The sequence below is a fragment of the Mobula birostris genome, unplaced genomic scaffold, assembly GCF_030028105.1.
Source record: "Mobula birostris isolate sMobBir1 unplaced genomic scaffold, sMobBir1.hap1 scaffold_287, whole genome shotgun sequence".
NCBI lineage: Eukaryota > Metazoa > Chordata > Chondrichthyes > Myliobatiformes > Myliobatidae > Mobula > Mobula birostris.
The window spans coordinates 288427-305943 of record NW_027275927.1 but is presented as its reverse complement, the minus strand read 5'-3'; the positions used below and the strand labels follow the sequence as shown (position 1 = coordinate 305943).

Genomic DNA, 17517 nt, shown 5'->3' with positions numbered 1-17517 from the left:
ATTATTGGTTAGCAAAGTCAATCTACCAGGTTGTGGGAAGATTCTACAGCTTCCCAGCACCTCACCCAAGGAAGCACAAGACCTAGTATGCCCACACAGCAAGATACTACAAGAAGCAGAGTGATACATAACCTTATTTACAGATCCTCATCTAAAGATGAACACTGGGAAAAATTCCCCTTATCTTCAAAAACTAGGTGCCCTTATTGTGTTGTTTGAATGAAAGAAACCAAGCTGAGTTAATGACATGAGAACAAAAGACTGAAGAGTTTGTCTCACGGTTGCTCTCTACACTTGTTAAACTCTGATCTATTGGAGTACCTTCCCTGGCTTCGCCAGACTTCAACTAAAGACCAGAAATTGTGATTGTTACCTGGAACCCAAGAATGGTTTCATGAATGAGTAAGAATTTGCAGTTCCCTGACAACAGCAACAATCAAGTGATGATTAAGAATCACAAGCCCTGAAATCTTTGTGACTTGCTATGTAGTATTTTGAGTGGTTTATTTGTGCTTTCTATTTTTATGATCATTAGGCTTAAGTTGGCGCAGGCGTGACCTGTACAAAAAGGACGGGTTGCACTTGAATCCTAGGGGGACCAATATCCTAGCAGGGAGATTAGCGGGGGCTACTGAGATGACTTTAAACTAGAATGGTTGGGGAGTGGGAATCAAATTAAAGAGGCTAGGCGTGAGGAGGTTAGTTCACTACAGGGGGATGGGAACCAGTGCAGAGAGACAGAGGGGTGTAAAGTGAGGGTAGAAGCAAAAAGTACTATGGAGAAAAGTAAAAGTGGCAGGCCGACAAATCCAGGGCAAGCATTAAAAAGGGCCACTTTTCAGCATAATTGTATAAGGGCTAAGAGAGTTGTAAAAGAGCGCCTGAAGGCTTTGTGTGTCAACGCAAGGAGCATTCGTAATAAGGTGGATGAATTGAAAGTGCAGATTGTTATTAATGATTATGATATAGTTGGGATCACAGAGACATGGCTCCAGGGTGACCAGGGATGGGAGCTCAACGTTCAGGGATATTCAATATTCAGGAGGGATAGACATGAAGGAAGGGGAGGTGGGGTGGCGTTGCTGGTTAAAGAAGGGATTAACGCAATAGAAAGGAAGGACATAAGCCGGGAAGATGTGGAATCGATATGGGTAGAGCTGCGTAACACTAAGGGGCAGAAGACGCTGGTGGGAGTTGTGTACAGGCCACCTAACAGTAGTAGTGAAGTCGGAGATGGTATTAAACAGGAAATTAGAAATGTGTGCAATAAAGGAACAGCAGTTATAATGGGTGACTTCAATCTACATGTAGATTGGGTGAACCAGATTGGTAAAGGTGTTGAGGAAGGGGATTTCTTGGAATGTATGCGGGATGGTTTTTTGAACCAACATGTCGAGGAACCAACTAGACAGCAGGCTCTTCTGGACTGGGTTTTGAGCAATGAGGAAGGGTTAATTAGCAATCTTGTCGTGAGAGGCCCCTTGGGTAAGAGTGACCATAATATGGTGGAATTCTTCATTAAGATGGAGAGTGACATAGTTAATTCAGAAACAAAGGTTCTGAACTTAAAGAGGGGTAACTTTGAAGGTATGAGACGTGAATTAGCTAAGATAGACTGGCAAATGACACTTAAAGGATTGACGGTGAATATGCAATGGCAAGCATTTAAAGGTTGCATGGATGAACTACAACAATTGTTCATCCCAGTTTGGCAAAAGAATAAATCAAGGAAGGTAGTGCACCCGTGGCTGACAAGAGAAATTAGGGATAGTATCAATTCCAAAGAAGAAGCATACAAATTAGCCAGAGAAAGTGGCTCACCTGAGGACTGGGAGAAATTCAGAGTTCAGCAGAGGAGGACAAAGGGCTTAATTAGGAAGGGGAAAAAAGATTATGAGAGAAAACTGGCAGGAAACATAAAAACGGACTGTAAAAGCTTTTATAGATATGTAAAAAAGAAAAGACTGGTAAAGACAAATGTAGGTCCCCTGCAGACAGAAACAGGTGAATTGATTATGGGAAGCAAGGACATGGCAGACCAATTGAATAATTACTTTGGTTCTGTCTTCACTAAGGAGGACATAAATAATCTTCCAGAAATAGTAGGGGACAGAGGGTCCAGTGAGATGGAGGAACTGAGCGAAATACATGTTAGTAGGGAAGTGGTGTTAGGTAAATTGAAGGGATTGAAGGCAGATAAATCCCCAGGGCCAGATGGTCTGCATCCCAGGGTGCTTAAGGAAGTAGCCCAAGAAATAGTGGATGCATTAGTGATAATTTTTCAAAACTCGTTAGATTCTGGACTAGTTCCTGAGGATTGGAGGGTGGCTAATGTAACTCCACTTTTTAAAAAAGGAGGGAGAGAGAAACCGGGGAATTATAGACCGGTTAGCCTAACGAAGGTGGTGGGGAAACTGCTGGAGTCAGTTATCAAGGATGTGATAACAGCACATTTGGAAAGCGGTGAAATGATCGGACAAAGTCAGCATGGATTTGTGAAAGGAAAATCATGTCTGACGAATCTCATAGAATTTTTTGAGGATGTAACTAGTAGAGTGGATAGGGGAGAACCAGTGGATGTGGTATATTTGGATTTTCAGAAGGCTTTTGACAAGGTCCCACACAGGAGATTAGTATGCAAACTTAAAGCACACGGTATTGGGGGTAAGGTATTGGTGTGGGTGGAGAGTTGGTTAGCAGACAGGAAGCAAAGAGTGGGAATAAACGGGACCTTTTCAGAATGGCAGGCGGTGACTAATGGGGTACTGCAAGGCTCAGTGCTGGGACCCCAGTTGTTTACGATATATATTAATGACTTGGATGAGGGAATTAAATGCAGCATCTCCAAGCTTGCGGATGACACGAAGCTGGGTGGCAGTGTTAGCTGTGAGGAGGATGCTAAGAGGATGCAGGGTGACTTGGATAGGTTGGGTGAGTGGGCAAATTCATGGCAGATGCAATTTAATGTGGATAAATGTGAAGTTATCCACTTTGGTGGCAAAAATAGGAAAACAGATTATTATATGAATGGTGGCCGATTAGGAAAAGGGGAGGTGCAACGAGACCTGGGTGTCATTATACACCAGTCATTGAAAGTGGGCATGCAGGTACAGCAGGCGGTGAAAAAGGCGAATGGTATGCTGGCATTTATAGCGAGAGGATTCGAGTACAGGAGCAGGGAGGTACTACTGCAGTTGTACAAGGCCTTGGTGAGACCACACCTGGAGTATTGTGTGCAGTTTTGGTCCCCTAATCTGAGGAAAGACATCCTTGCCATAGAGGGAGTACAAAGAAGGTTCACCAGATTGATTCCTGGGATTGCAGGACTTTCATATGAAGAAAGACTGGATGAACTGGGCTTGTACTCGTTGGAATTTAGAAGATTGAGGGGGGGATCTGATTGAAACGTATAAGATCCTAAAGGAATTGGACAGGCTAGATGCAGGAAGATTGTTCCCGATGTTGGGGAAATCCAGAATGAGGGGCCACAGTTTGAGGATAGAGGGGAAGCCTTTTAGGACCGAGATTAGGAAAAACTTCTTCACACAGAGAGTGGTGAATCTGTGGAATTCTCTGCCACAGGAAACAGTTGAGGCCAGTTCATTGGCTATATTTAAGAGGGAGTTAGATATGGCCCTTGTGGCTACAGGGGTCAGGGGGTATGGAGGGAAGGCTGGGGCAGGGTTCTGAGTTGGATGATCAGCCATGATCATAATAAATGGCGGTGCAGGCTCAAAGGGCCGAATGGCCTACTCCTGCACCTATTTTCTATGTTTCTATGTTTCTTTGTTGTGCTTGTACACGCATTACCACATCTCACAGACCCACAAATTGTTTGGATCTGATCAATCCAGCTCATTACACAGATTAACCCACTACTTCACTTACCCGTGCCACTTTTCTGAGCTTAGCTCCAGCCAATGCAGCTGCAAGTCCAGTCAGTGGGCGATCATCTTCAGCTGGAGCTGATGCAAGGCCGGTGGAGGGGAGAGGTGGGGCTGGAGGGGGAGGTGGAACAGGAGGTGCAGCCTGTCCAGGAAGAGGGGGTGGAGGAGGGGGGACTGCTCCTGGTAGTGGAGGTGCAGGCGGTGGACCTGGTGGCATCGGTGGCCCAGAGACTGGTGGTGCTGCTGGCTGCAGTGGTCCTGGAGGAAGAGGTGGTGCGGGTGGAGGGGCTGGTGGCCCCTGGAAACCTTCATTTGTTGGACCAATACCTGCATTAACAAAATAGTTTTTAAAAAATCATTACTTTGGATTTTTTGTTCTTGGTGAAATAAAAATAAAGGTAATTAACTATCACATCAGTAACTGCGTGCATCTCCATTTCTCTGACAAAAATCTGTGCAAGATGTCCAGTGGTATTGTCACAATTAAAAAACCCAATATCTCAAAATAAATTACTCTATAAACCAAATCAACCCTTAAAACCAAATTGGGGTTGGGGGCAGAGGTTGAGAGAGAAGCACTCTCTTCCTCAGAGAATAAGTAGGCCCATTCTTCTTCATTTTCCTTCTTATATTCCTTTCATAAGACAGAATGCTGCATTACTGTGGTGCTTTTCATACTTCCCATCATCTCTAAGTGTTTTACAGTCAATGAAGAACATTGGCAGAGTTGCAGGAAACAGAGCAGCCAGTCCCCAGAAACACTGATGAGTTAAAGGAGGTAATCAGTTACAGTACAGTTGGTTCAGATATAAGTACTGGACAAGAGACCCGAGTCTGCTTCCGCCAAGTCCTTTCAACTCCAATATCTGAAAATTTCCTGAACACAGAATCTTTAATTAGACACTGTTTATTGCCTCTACCATTCAGGCATGCAGATCACCCTCTGAGAAAACCTTCCCAAATTCAGCCTGAAGCTTATCCATTTCAACTTACTATTTCCATAATGTGATCACCCAAGATTTCTGAGTTATATTCCAACCTTGCATGGACAGATCTGGGTTTTGCCATTATCACTGGCTTATAGTTTTAATACTGAGTCTAGGACTTGTGAGCTTTTTGCTGCTTCATCTTTGGCACATGCATCTTTCAAGCACACCTGGCTTAAACTCCATTGTCTCCAGTGTGTCCAGGTGAGTATCCTTCTAAAAGATGTTTTATTCACTCCTCATGGCCTCAACTGGTCTCCTGAACTGAGAAGTTCATATCAAGGACACAGATGCCATTTCACTTGAAACCATATGTGCCCATAGGTGGTGCTACATTGGCTCCATAGCTGGATATCAATAACTGTCAAAAAGGCTTTTGGGGAACAAAAGCTTTGCCATACGGGTTTGATTGAATGTTTGAGAGTTGAGAATAAGTTAAAGACTGGTTAAGTGCACAGTCAGATGAATTTTGAGAGTACTTTGTCAAAGTACCTCACAATTAGTGGAATTAACTGTCAGAGTGACTGATAAACGTTTGCATTCTCACTTCAGGAAGTAGTATTACTGGCTCTGGATCTGCTTGATAATCCATTAGCAGTTGTGTTCTATGCGAGTTGGTTTGTCATCTTAACTGCTTACCTATTTGGAGTAAACAGTCAATAAGTCTAGGAATACACATTTTTTGTGCCCAGTTTATGACTGAGAAAAGCAAACCACAACATAGATTATAGAACAAAGAACAGCACAGCATAGAAACAGGTCATTTGACCTACAATATTGTGACAAACTAATTGAAGCCTGAAGGCACACACTCAGAAATTCAGGAATAGCTTCTTTCCCTCTGTCATCCGATTCCTAAATGGACATTGAACCCGTGAACATTACCTCACTTTAATATATGTATTATTTCCTTTTTTTTTTGCATAATTTTAATCTATTCAATATACGTATACTGTAACTGATTTACTTATTATTTTATTTCTTTTTCTTCTTTATTATGTATTGCATTCAACTGCTGCTGTTAAGTTAACAAATTTCACGACACATGCAATGATAATACACCCGATTCTGAATTACTAATTAAAAACCAAACTAAACAAATCCTTTCTACCTACACAACGACCATATCCTTCCATTTTCAGCTCATTCATACACCAAAGAGCCTTTTGAACATCTCTACCATACTTGCTTCTACCACCACCCTTGACACTACACTCGAAACACTCACCACTGTGTAAAAAAAAACATGCCCCAGACATCTCCTGTGAACTTCCTCCCTCTCACCTTAAATGTATGTCATCTGGTATTAGACATTTCAAACCTGGAAAAAGGTACTGGCTGTCTACTCTATCTATGTCTCTCATAATCTGATCTCCCTTCAGCCTCTGCTACTCTAGAGAAAACAACCTAACCTGACTTACCTCTTCTTGTAGCATATGCCCCCTAACCTTGGTAAATAGTTATTAGCCTACAACCACCAGGCTCCTGCACTGGCATCGATAACTTCATCTACCACCACACTGAACTGATTCCACAATCTACAGACTCACTTTCACGGGTGCTTTATAAATCATGTTCTCAGTATTATTTCCATTTGCAGTTTTTGTCTTCTTTTTCACATTGGCGTTTGTCAGCCTTTGTCTATTTATGTCTTATTTTTTGTATAATTCTATTGTATTGCTTTTTCCCCTGTAAATGCCTGCAAGAAAATGAAACTCAAGGCAGTAAATGGCGGCATATATTATGTACTGTGACAATAAATTTATTTTGAGCTTTGAACCTCTTCTGCACCATCTTCAAAGCCTGAATATCCTCCCTGTAACAGGGCGACCAGAATTGAAAGCAATACTGCAGATGTAGCCTAACCAAAGTATTATAAAGTTACAATATAACTTCCGATTCTTGAACTCAAGCCCTCAACTAATAAATGCAAGCTTGCTATGTGCTTTCTCCACCACCCTATAAATCCATGTAGCAGTTTTAGATATATACACACACACTCTCACACATAAATACCACATACACTTACATATACATGCATATGTACGTATATCAATTAAGTAAGTAGTTCAAAAGTAGTGCTACATGGATTCCAGTTAATTGGGCCATCAGTTAATCAGGGCAGCCGCTTACTTGGGACTACTCTTTAAGGAAAAAGGCCAATTGAGAAAACAGCCACAATTCCCTTCATTTATTTGAGACATTGCACTGCTTAATTGGACAAGAGACTGTTGCTAAACAGGTTCTAACTAGCATCTGTCATGTGCAATTGCGTGGCCACTAAATACTACACCATGCTTAGAGTGAACAGTTTTAAAATAGCATCAGTTGTGTATGCACTTGTATTCAAAAAACAGTGATTTTTGTCACTGATAGTTGGTGAGAAATAAGCAGTAAGACAATTTGGAAATGTTTTGCTCACTGGGGTTTCAAGCATTCAGACTTAGAGATGCCAAAAATGGCCAGGAGTAAAAAATGAAATGATTTCACTAGCTCAACAAGTTAGGCACTATGAGGAATTTGAAGATATTAACAATCATCTTGAATGTTACAATGAAAATGTAGATTTGGAGGATGCAATTGTCAAAAGCATTGTATGAAGGCGGCTCATTACCTGCACCAGGTGTTTGTTCATTTACAGTCAATCTGAAGTACACTGGATGAATTCCTCCATCGATAACTATAAGGAACTAATACACAGTTTTATAGCACTGAGGTAGTATTAGTAGTGTCCCAATACTAGTACATCTGCTTTGTGTTGCTCCTTGGCTCTGGAGTAACAACATGGGTATTCATTTATGGTTGAATAAAAATTAAACGAGCTTAATTTGTTCTGTATTTTACTTAAATACATAATTTGTTACTTAAATGGTAGTTGGTCTTTTATATATATATCTTTTTAACTATTTCCATGAAGCTTTATCTAATTGTGGCAGCTGCTTAATTGGACCAAAACGTATTGGTCCCAACGTGTCCTAATTAATTGTAATCCACTGTACTCATTTAGGACCTCATTCACATCCTCTGTCTCCAAGCACATGTTCACTCCTTAATCTTTAAGAGGGCCCCATCCACTCCTGAGCTATCTGTTTGCTTCTGATGTATGTATGGAATGCCTTGGGATTCAATGGTACATTTAATGTCAGAGAAATGTATACAATATACATCCTGAAATGCTTCTTCTTTGCAACCATCTATGAAAACAGAGGAGTGCCCCCAAAGAATGACAGTTAAACATTAGAACCCCAAAGATCTCGCCCAGCTCCCCTCCCTCCCACGCGTAAGCGAGCAACAATCACCCCTCACCCCACTGGCAAAAAAAGAGCATCGGCACCCGCCACTGATCACTCAAGCATGAGCAAGGCAACAGCAAAGACACTGACTTGCAGTACTCCAAAGACTACTTGTTCACCCGGTAATCACCATACCACATCTTTCATCCTAATTGCCAAGGACTTTACATGGCCCCTCCTGGCTTTCCCAACTCTATTCTTGAATTCTTTTTTTGGCTTATAATCCTCAGGGACTGTTTGATTTTTGCTTCCTAAATTTTGCATATGCTTCCTTTTACTTCTTGATTAAATTCATCACCTCTCTTGACATCCAAGATTCCCTTACCCTGTCATCCTTTATCCTTCCTTCTCATAGGAATATACTGTACCTTCTCCTGTGCTTCGTGCAGTTGTCTTTAAAAAAAATCCTTCACATTGGACTTGCCCAAATACAGCTGCGCCAAATTAACTCTCCCAAGTTCCTGCCTAATACTCAATTCACCCACCTCCATTTAAAAACTTTAAGGAGTTATGATTACCGCTCCCTAAGTTTTTTCCCCCACTGAAAGGTAAGCCACTTGACCAGGCTCATTACCAGGTTCACTTTGGCCCCTCCTCTTGTTGGATTATCTTCATATTAAAAAACCCTTTTGGATGCACCTAACAAATTCTGGTTCGTCAACATCCCAGTGGATAATTGGGGGGGGGGGGGGGAGAGAGAGCGTGGAATGGAAGAAGAGGGCCTGTACCATAATTACAGAATTACTGCAACTTTCTTATTTTTGAGTTCTACCCACATAGACTAAATGGATGCGCCCTCCAGTCTGTCCCCTGAGTGCAGCTTTGATATTGCCTCTGTTTTATAGTGAAATTCCACCACCCTACCCCCCACTTTTTAATATTTACCTCTATCTTCGCTAAAACACCAAAACCCTGGAACATGAAGTATCCATTCACGTTCATCTCTGAACCAAGTGTCTGGACATTGCCCAACACATCTTTAAACTTTCCCATTCTTACCTTAAAACTACAGCCTGTAATATTTGACATTTCTGTGCTGGGAAAAAGACCATCTACCATATATATATATATATACACACACACACACATACACACACACCTCTCATAATTTTATATACCTTTAATTTTAGTCACCCCTGAACCTCCTACGCACCAGAGAAACAATCCAAGTTTGTCCAAACACTCCTTATAGCTAATATTCTTATCCAGGCAGCATCTTTGTGAACCTCTTGTGCACCCTCTTCAAGTCTCTACGTACTTCCAGTAACACGCTGACCAGAACTGTGCACTAAATGTGTCCTAATCAAAATGACTTGCCATATGGCCTCTTTCTACCGACTACTGTGGCCACTTTCAGGGAGCTGTGGAGTAACACTGAAGATTCCTCGGTACAGCAGTCCCCTTAAGGGTCCTGCAATTTAGATTATGAGAATACTCAGTCCTCTTTTATTGTCATTTAGAAATGCATACATGCATTAAGAAATGATACAATGTTTCTCCGGAGTGCTATCACAGAAAACAGGACAGATCAAAGACTAACACTGACAGAACCACATAATTATAACATATAGTTACAGCAGTGCAAAGCAATATCATAATTTGATAAAGAACAGACCATGGGCACAGTAAAAAATAGTCTCAAAGTCCCGAGTTGATCGACTCCCGAGTCCCCGATAGCAGGCGGCAAAAGGGAGAAACTCCCCGCCATAAACCTCCAGGCACCGTCAACTTGCCGATACCTTGGAAGCAGCCGACCCCAGCCGACACTGAGTCCATCCGTCCGAAAACTTTGAGCTTCCGACCAGCCTCTCCAATACAGCCTCCCGAGCACCATCGACCTCTCCCTGGCCGCTGAAACGCGCAAAGCCGAGGATTTCGGGGCCTTTAGCTCTGGAGATTCCAGTTACCACACAGAAGCAGCGGCAGTGAAGCAGGCATTTCAGAAGTTTTCCAGATGTTCCTCTGTGCTCTCACGTCTGTCTCCATCAAATCAGAATTTACTATGTATCTTCTTAAATTTGAATTTGTAAAGCGCACCACCTTACATTTATCCATATTAAGCTCCACTCATATTTCCAACTGATCTACATCCTGCTGCATTCTTTGATAACATTCCTAACTATCCACAACTCCACTAACTTTTGTATTGTCTGAAAAACTTACCAACCAACTCACCTATATTTTCACCCAAATTATTTATATACATCACAAATGTTTCCGTTTTTTGTTTCAGATTACCAGTATCTGCTGTTTCTTTTGACTTTCAAACAGTATATTGGTTTGTATTACCAGAATAATTATGCATAAAATGCCATTTTGTTTTGTTTTAATGCAAGATTGCTTATATCTCACATTAAATACAGTGTGCAATTTGGTTCTATCACTGACGAAAGTAATTTTGGAAACAGTTCAAAGATGAGCTTTGAAAAGAGCTTTCCGAGTATCTTAAGAAAGACAGAAAGATTCAATCCTAATATGGGTACCAGAGGATAAGTGTTAATATACAAAAAAATTGCCATGGATGTTGTAGGCTGAAAGGTTTGTTTCTGTGCTGTACAACTCATACTGACTTTCTCAACACACTTTGAAGGTCAACTGTTATTGTTCACAGTACAATTCACAGAAAACAGTGAAAAAGAGCACAATTCACAATGATCTCTGGCCAACACTGTATGGTAGATAAACAATTTCAGTACAGTATATGAAATTTATTCCAATGCACACTGGCAATGCAGATACATCAAATAGATCTACACAGCAGCTTGATGTCATCAAGGGAATTGGCCAAACACATCTGTTCCCTTACATATATAGTGTTTAATGCTCACATGGGCACGTGGCCAAGTGGTTAAGGCATTGAACTAGCGACCTGAAGGTCATGAGTTCGAGCCCCAGCTGAGGCAACGTGTTGTGTCCTTGAGCAAGGCACTTAATCACACATTGCTCTGCGACGATACTGGTGCCAAGCAGTATGGGTCCTAACGCCCTTCCCTTGGAAAACATTGGTGTCGTGGAGAGGGGAGACATGCAGCATGGGCAACTGGTAAAAATGAAATCAAATCCTTAGAAAGAGATGACATAGGATAAGGACAGGAAGATGTAGAATCCTTGTGGATAGTGTCAAGAAACTGCAAGGGTAATAAGACCATGATAGGAGTCATACAGAGGCCTGTGAACAGCAGCCAGGACATGGGCTACAAATTACAATGGGAGATAGAAAACACATGTCAAAAGTGCAATGTTATGATAATCATCGGGGGCAGGGTTTCAGATTTCAGGATCATTGGGACCTCTTCTGGGGCAGGTGGGACCTGTACAAGAGAGACGGGTTACACTTGAACCACAGGGGGACCAATATCCTTTCAGGGAGGTTTGTTAGTGCTATTGGGGAGGCTTTAAACTAGATTTGCAGAGGGATGGGAACCAGAGTGCCAGAGCTGACAGTGTGGCTGGGGTGAAAATAAATGATGTTGAAAGTTTAAGCAAATCCACTGATAGAAAGGTTGTGAGTGGTGGTAAAAATCTTCTGAGGTGTATATATTTCAATGCTAGGAGTATTGCGGGAAAGGCAGATGAGTTGAGGGCGTGGATTGACACGTGGAATTATGACGTTATAGCAATTAGTGAAACTTGACTACAGGAGGGGCAGGATTGGCAGCTTAATATTCCAGGGTTCCGATGTTTCATATGTGATCGAGGCAGAGGAATGAAAGGTGGGGGAGTAGCATTGCTTGTTAGGGAAAATATTACAGCAGTGCTCAGGCCGGACAGATTAGAGGGCTTGTCTACTGAGTCCTTATGGGTGGAGCTGAGAAACAGGAAAGGTATGGCCACATTAGTGGGATTGTATTACAGACCACCCAATAGTCAACGAGACTTGGAAGAGCAAATCTGCAGAGAGATAGCAGGCAACTGCAGGAAACATAAAGTTGTGGTGGTAGGGGATTTTAATTTTCCATACATTGATTGGGACTCCCATACTGTTAGGGGTCTAGATGGTTTAGAGTTTGTAAAATGTGTTCAGGAAAGTTTTCTAAATCAATATATAGAGGGACCAACTAGAGGGGATGCAATATTGGATCTCCTGTTAGGAAACGAATTAGGGCAAGTGACAGAAGTCTGTGTAGGGGAGCACTTTGGTTCCAGTGATCATAACACCATTAGTTTCAATTTGATCATGGACAAGGATAGATCTGGTCCTAGGGTTGAGGTTCTGAACTGGAAGAAGGCCAAATTTGAAGAAATGAGAAAGGATCTAAAAAGCGTGGATTGGGACAGGTTGTTCTCTGGCAAAGATGTGATTGGTAGGTGGGAAGCCTTCAAAGGGGAAATTTTGAGAGTGCAGAGTTTGTATGTTCCTGTCAGGATTAAAGGCAAATTGAATACGAATAAGGAATCTTGGTTCTCAAGGGATATTGCAACTCTGATAAAGAAGAAGAGGGAGTTGTATGAAATGTATAGGAAACAGGGGGTAAATCAGGTGCTTGAGGAGTATAAGAAGTGCAAGAAAATACTTAAGAAAGAAATCAGGAGGGCAAAAAGAAGACATGAGGTTGCCTTGGCAGTCAAAGTGAAGGATAATCCAAAGAGCTTTTACAAGTATATTAAAAGCAAAAGGATTGTAAGGGATAAAATTGGTCCTCTTGAAGATCAGAGTGGTCGCCTATGTGCGGAACCAAAGGAAATGGGGGAGATCTTAAATAGGTTTTTTGCGTCTGTATTTACTAAGGAAGCTGACATGAAATCTATGGAATTGAGGGAATCAAGTAGTGAGACCATGGAAACTGTACAGATTGAAAAGGAGGAGGTGCTTGCTGTCTTGAGGAAAATTAAAGTGGATAAATCCCCCGGACTGACAGAGTGTTCCCTCGGACCTTGAAGGAGACTAGTGTTGAAATTGCGGGGGCCCTGGCAGAAATATTTAAAATGTCGCTGTCTACGGGTGAAGCGCCGGAGGATTGGAGAGTGGCTCATGTTGTTCCGTTGTTTAAAAAAGGATCGAAAAGTAATCCGGGAAATTATAGGCCGGTGAGTTTAACGTCAGTAGTAGGTAAGTTATTGGAGGGAGTACTAAGTGACAGAATCTACAAGCATTTGGATAGACAGGGGCTTATTAGGGAGAGTCAACATGGCTTTGTGCGTGGTAGGTCATGTTTGACCAATCTGTTGGAGTTTTTCAAGGAGGTTACCAGGAAAGTGGATGAAGGGAAGGCAGTGTATATTGTCTACATGGACTTCAGTAAGGCCTTTGACAAGGTCCCGCATGGGAGGTTAGTTAGGAAAATTCAGTCGCTAGGTATACATGGAGAGGTGGTAAATTGGATTAGACATTGGCTCGATGGAAGAAGCCAGAGAGTGGCGGTAGAGAATTGCTTCTCTGAGTGGAGGCCTGTAACTAGTGGTGTGCCACAGGGATCAGTGCTGGGTCCATTGTTATTTGTCATCTATATCAATGATCTGGATGACAATGTGGTAAATTGGATCAGCAAGTTTGCTGATGATACAAAGATTAGAAGTGTAGTAGACAGTGAGGAAGGTTTTCAGAGCCTGCAGAGGGACTTGGACCATCTGGAAAAATGGGCTGAAAAATGGCAGATGGAGTTTAATGCAGACAAGTGTGAGGTATTGCACGTTGGAAGGACAAACCAATGTAGAACATACAGGGTTAATGGTAAGGCACTGAGGAGTGCAGTAGAACAGAGGGATCTGGGAATACAGATACAAAATTCCCTAAAAGTGTCGTCACAGGTAGATAGGGTCATAAAGAGAGCTTTTGGTACATTGGCCTTTATTAATCAAAGTATTGAGTATAAGAGCTGGAATGTTATGATGAGGTTGTATAAGGCATTGGTGAGGCCAAATCTGGAGTATTGTGTTCAGTTTTGGTCACCAAATTACAGGAAGGATATAAATAAGGTTGAAAGAGTGCAGAGAAGGTTTACAAGGTTGTTGCCGGGACTTGAGAAACTCAGTTACAGAGAAAGGTTGAATAGGTTAGGACTTTATTCCCTGGAGCGTAGAAGAATGAGGGGAGATTTGATAGAGGTATATAAAATTATGATAGGTATAGATAGAGTGAATGCAAGCAGGCTTTTTCCACTGAGGCAAGGGGTTAAGGGTGAGGGGGGAAAAGTTTAAAGGGAACATTAGGGGGGGCTTCTTCACACAGAGAGTGGTGGGAGTATGGAATGAGCTGCCAGACGAGGTGGTAAATGCGGGTTCTTTTTTAACATTTAGGAATAAATTGGACAGATACATGGATGGGAGGTGTATGGAGGGATATGGTCCGTGTGCAGGTCAGTGGGACTAGGCAGAAAATGGTTCGGCACAGCCAAGAAGGGCCAAAGGGCCTGTTTCTGTGCTGTAGTTTCTATGGTTTCTATGGTATGCACGTAGATTGGGAAATTCAGGTTGGTGCTGGATTCCATGAGAGGGAATTTCTGGAATGTCTGTAGATGTCTTCTTAGAGCAGCTTGTGGTTGAGCCCACAAGGGAAAAGCTATTTTGGATTAGGTAGTGTGTAATGAACTGGATATGAATAGGGAGCTTAAGGTAAAGGAACCATTAGGATTCAGTGATCATAATATGATAGACTTCACTTTGCAATTTGAGAGAAAGAAATTAAAGCCAGCTGGATCAGTATTACAGCAGAGTAAAGGAAATTATAGAGGCATGAGAGACAAACTGGCCAAAATTGATTTGAAGGAGACATAGCAGGGATGACGAAAGAGCAGCAATGGTTGGAGTTTCTGGAAGAATTTTGTATGGCGCAGGATAGATACTTCCTAAGAAGTAGTATTCTAAAGGGAAGATGATGCAACCATGGCTGACAAGGGAAATTAAAAACACCATATGCAGAAAGAGAGGTCATGTAATAGAGCAAAAATTAGTGGGAAATTAGAGGATTGGAAAGCTTTTAAAAACCAACAGAAGGTAACCTAAAAAGCGTAAGGAGGGAAAAGATGCAATATGAAGGTAAACCGGCCAATAATATCAAAGAGGATACCAAAAAAGTTTCATCAGATATATAGAGTAAAAGAGAGGCATTGTGGAAGGCACTCAGTAGTATGTCGGTAGTCAGGGGGCAGATGTGAGTGCAATTGCTTTTACAAGGGAGAAGATGCTTGGGAAGCTGAAAGGACTGAAGGTGGTTAAGACACTTGGACCAGATGGACTACATCCCAGGGTTCTGAAAGAGGTGGATGGAGATATTGTGCAGGCATCAGTAAGGATCTTTCAAGAAGCAGTCGATTCTGGCATAGTTCCAAAGGACTGGAAAATTGCAAATTTCACTCCACTCTAAGAAGGGAGGGAGGCAGAAAAAAAGGAAATTGTAAGTCAGTTAGCCTGACCTCAGTGGTTGGGAAGATGTTGGAGTCGATCGTAAAGGATAAGGTCTCAGGCCACTTGGAGGCAAATGATAAAATAGGCCAAAATCAGCATGGTTTCCTGAAGGGAAAATCTCCCCTGACAAATCAGTTGCAATTCTTTGAGGAAATAACAAGTAGGATAGACAAAAGAGAATCAGTGGACGTTGTATACATTTATTTTCAGAAGGCCTTTCACAGGGTGCTGCACATGAGGCTGCTTGGCAGGAGGCAGAGTAGGAATTAAGGGAGCCTTTTCTAGTTGGCTGCCGGTGACAAGTAGTGTTCCACAGGGGTTGGTGTTGGGACTGTTTCCTTTTACATTATTTGCCAATGATTTGGATGACAGAATGAATCTCTGGGGTGTATATGGTGATATATGCACTGTGATAATAAATCTACTTTGAACTTTACAGCAATGGCAGATAGTTAACCACTCTCTTGTTTTTCAGTGCTTGGCATTTACCTGTCCATGTCTGACTGTTGCTGTCACCTTGCTGTCCACAGGCATGGACAACTTCATTTCCTGAACAGTTTGAAATGGATTCAATTGTGTGATCATCAGCTAACATCTGAGTAAATCTATGGTGATGTACTGGGGCTGCCATGATTCACTCACAACTGTTGGAAAAATCTTCCAGGTACCTTTGACATATCACTTGTGTAGATACCAATGACAAATCATTCACACTCTTGGGTCCACACTTGGACCAAAGCTGTGAAGAATATTTATACACAAGGATGAAATGCAGGAGTAGGCCACTTAGCCCTTCAAGACTGCCCTACCATTCAATAAGATCAAAGCCGATCTGATTGTAATGTTAACTCCACATTCTCTATATACACATAACTGCATGGCTAGGGATAGCTCAAATACCATCTGTGAGGGGTGATTGATAAGTTCATGGCCTAAGGTAGAAGGAGTCCATTTTAGAAAACCTAGAACATTTATTTTTCAACATAGTCCCCTCCGACATGTACACACTTAGTCCAGCAGTCGTGGGGCATATGGATCCCTTCTTTGTAGAAGTGGTCCACAGCAAGGGTGATTAATAAGTTCGTGGCCTAAGGTAGAACAAGATGAGTTATTAACTTCAAACTTTCTGCATTGTCATTCAAAGAGTTGAACTGCACATGCATGTAATGAGAGTATCTTGGACCTCCAGGTGGTCACAGCAGGGGTGATTTATAAGTTCGTGGTCTAAGGTAGACGGAGATGAGTTATACAGCTCTCGTTACATGCACATGCAGTTCAACTCTGAGTGAAAATGCAGAAAATTTGAAGTTAATAACTCATCTCCTTCTACTTTAGGCCACAAACTTATCAATCACCCCTGCTGTGGACCACTTCTGGAGGTCCAAGATGCCGACTTCTACAAAGAAGGGATCCGTATGCTCCACAACTGCTGGACTAAGTGTGTACATGTAGGAAAAATAAATGTGCTAGGTTTTCTAAAATTGACTTCTTCTACCTTGGGCCACGAACTCATCAATCACCCCTTGTATAAATTTGCTGATGATACAACCATTGTTGGTAGAATCTCAGATGGTGACGAGAGGGCGTACCGGAGTGAGATATGCCAACTAGTGGAGTGGTGCCGCAGCAACAACCTGGCACTCAACGTCAGTAAAATGAAAGAGCTGATTGTAGACTTCAGGAAGGCGAGGGAACACATACCAATCCTCAAAGAGGGATCAGAAGTGGAGAGGGAGAGCAGCTTCAAGTTCCTGGGTGTCATGATCTGAAGGTCTAACCTGGCCCCAAAATATCAATGTAGTTATAAAGAAGGCAAGACAGAAGCTATACTTCATTAGGAGTTTGAAGAGATTTGGCATGTCAACAATACACTCAAAAATATCTATAGTTGTACAGTGGAGAGCATTCTGACAGACTGCATCACTGTCTGGTATGGAGGGGCTACTGCACAGGACCAAAAGAAGCTGCAGAAGTTTGTAAATCTAGTCATAAACACAAAATACTCTG

General features: G+C 42.1%; 1 protein-coding gene across 4 annotated transcripts in view; it reads right to left on the bottom strand.

Annotated features, from left to right (window-relative positions):
* enah (ENAH actin regulator) overlaps positions 1–17517 on the bottom strand; it is a 301284-nt gene that overhangs the window by 35222 nt on the left and 248545 nt on the right. For all 4 annotated transcript variants that reach the window (XM_072250356.1, XM_072250357.1, XM_072250359.1 and 1 more), the window contains one exon: positions 3889–4214. In XM_072250356.1, coding sequence (XP_072106457.1) covers positions 3889–4214 — 326 coding nt within the window. The remainder of the gene's footprint in view (positions 1–3888; positions 4215–17517) is intronic.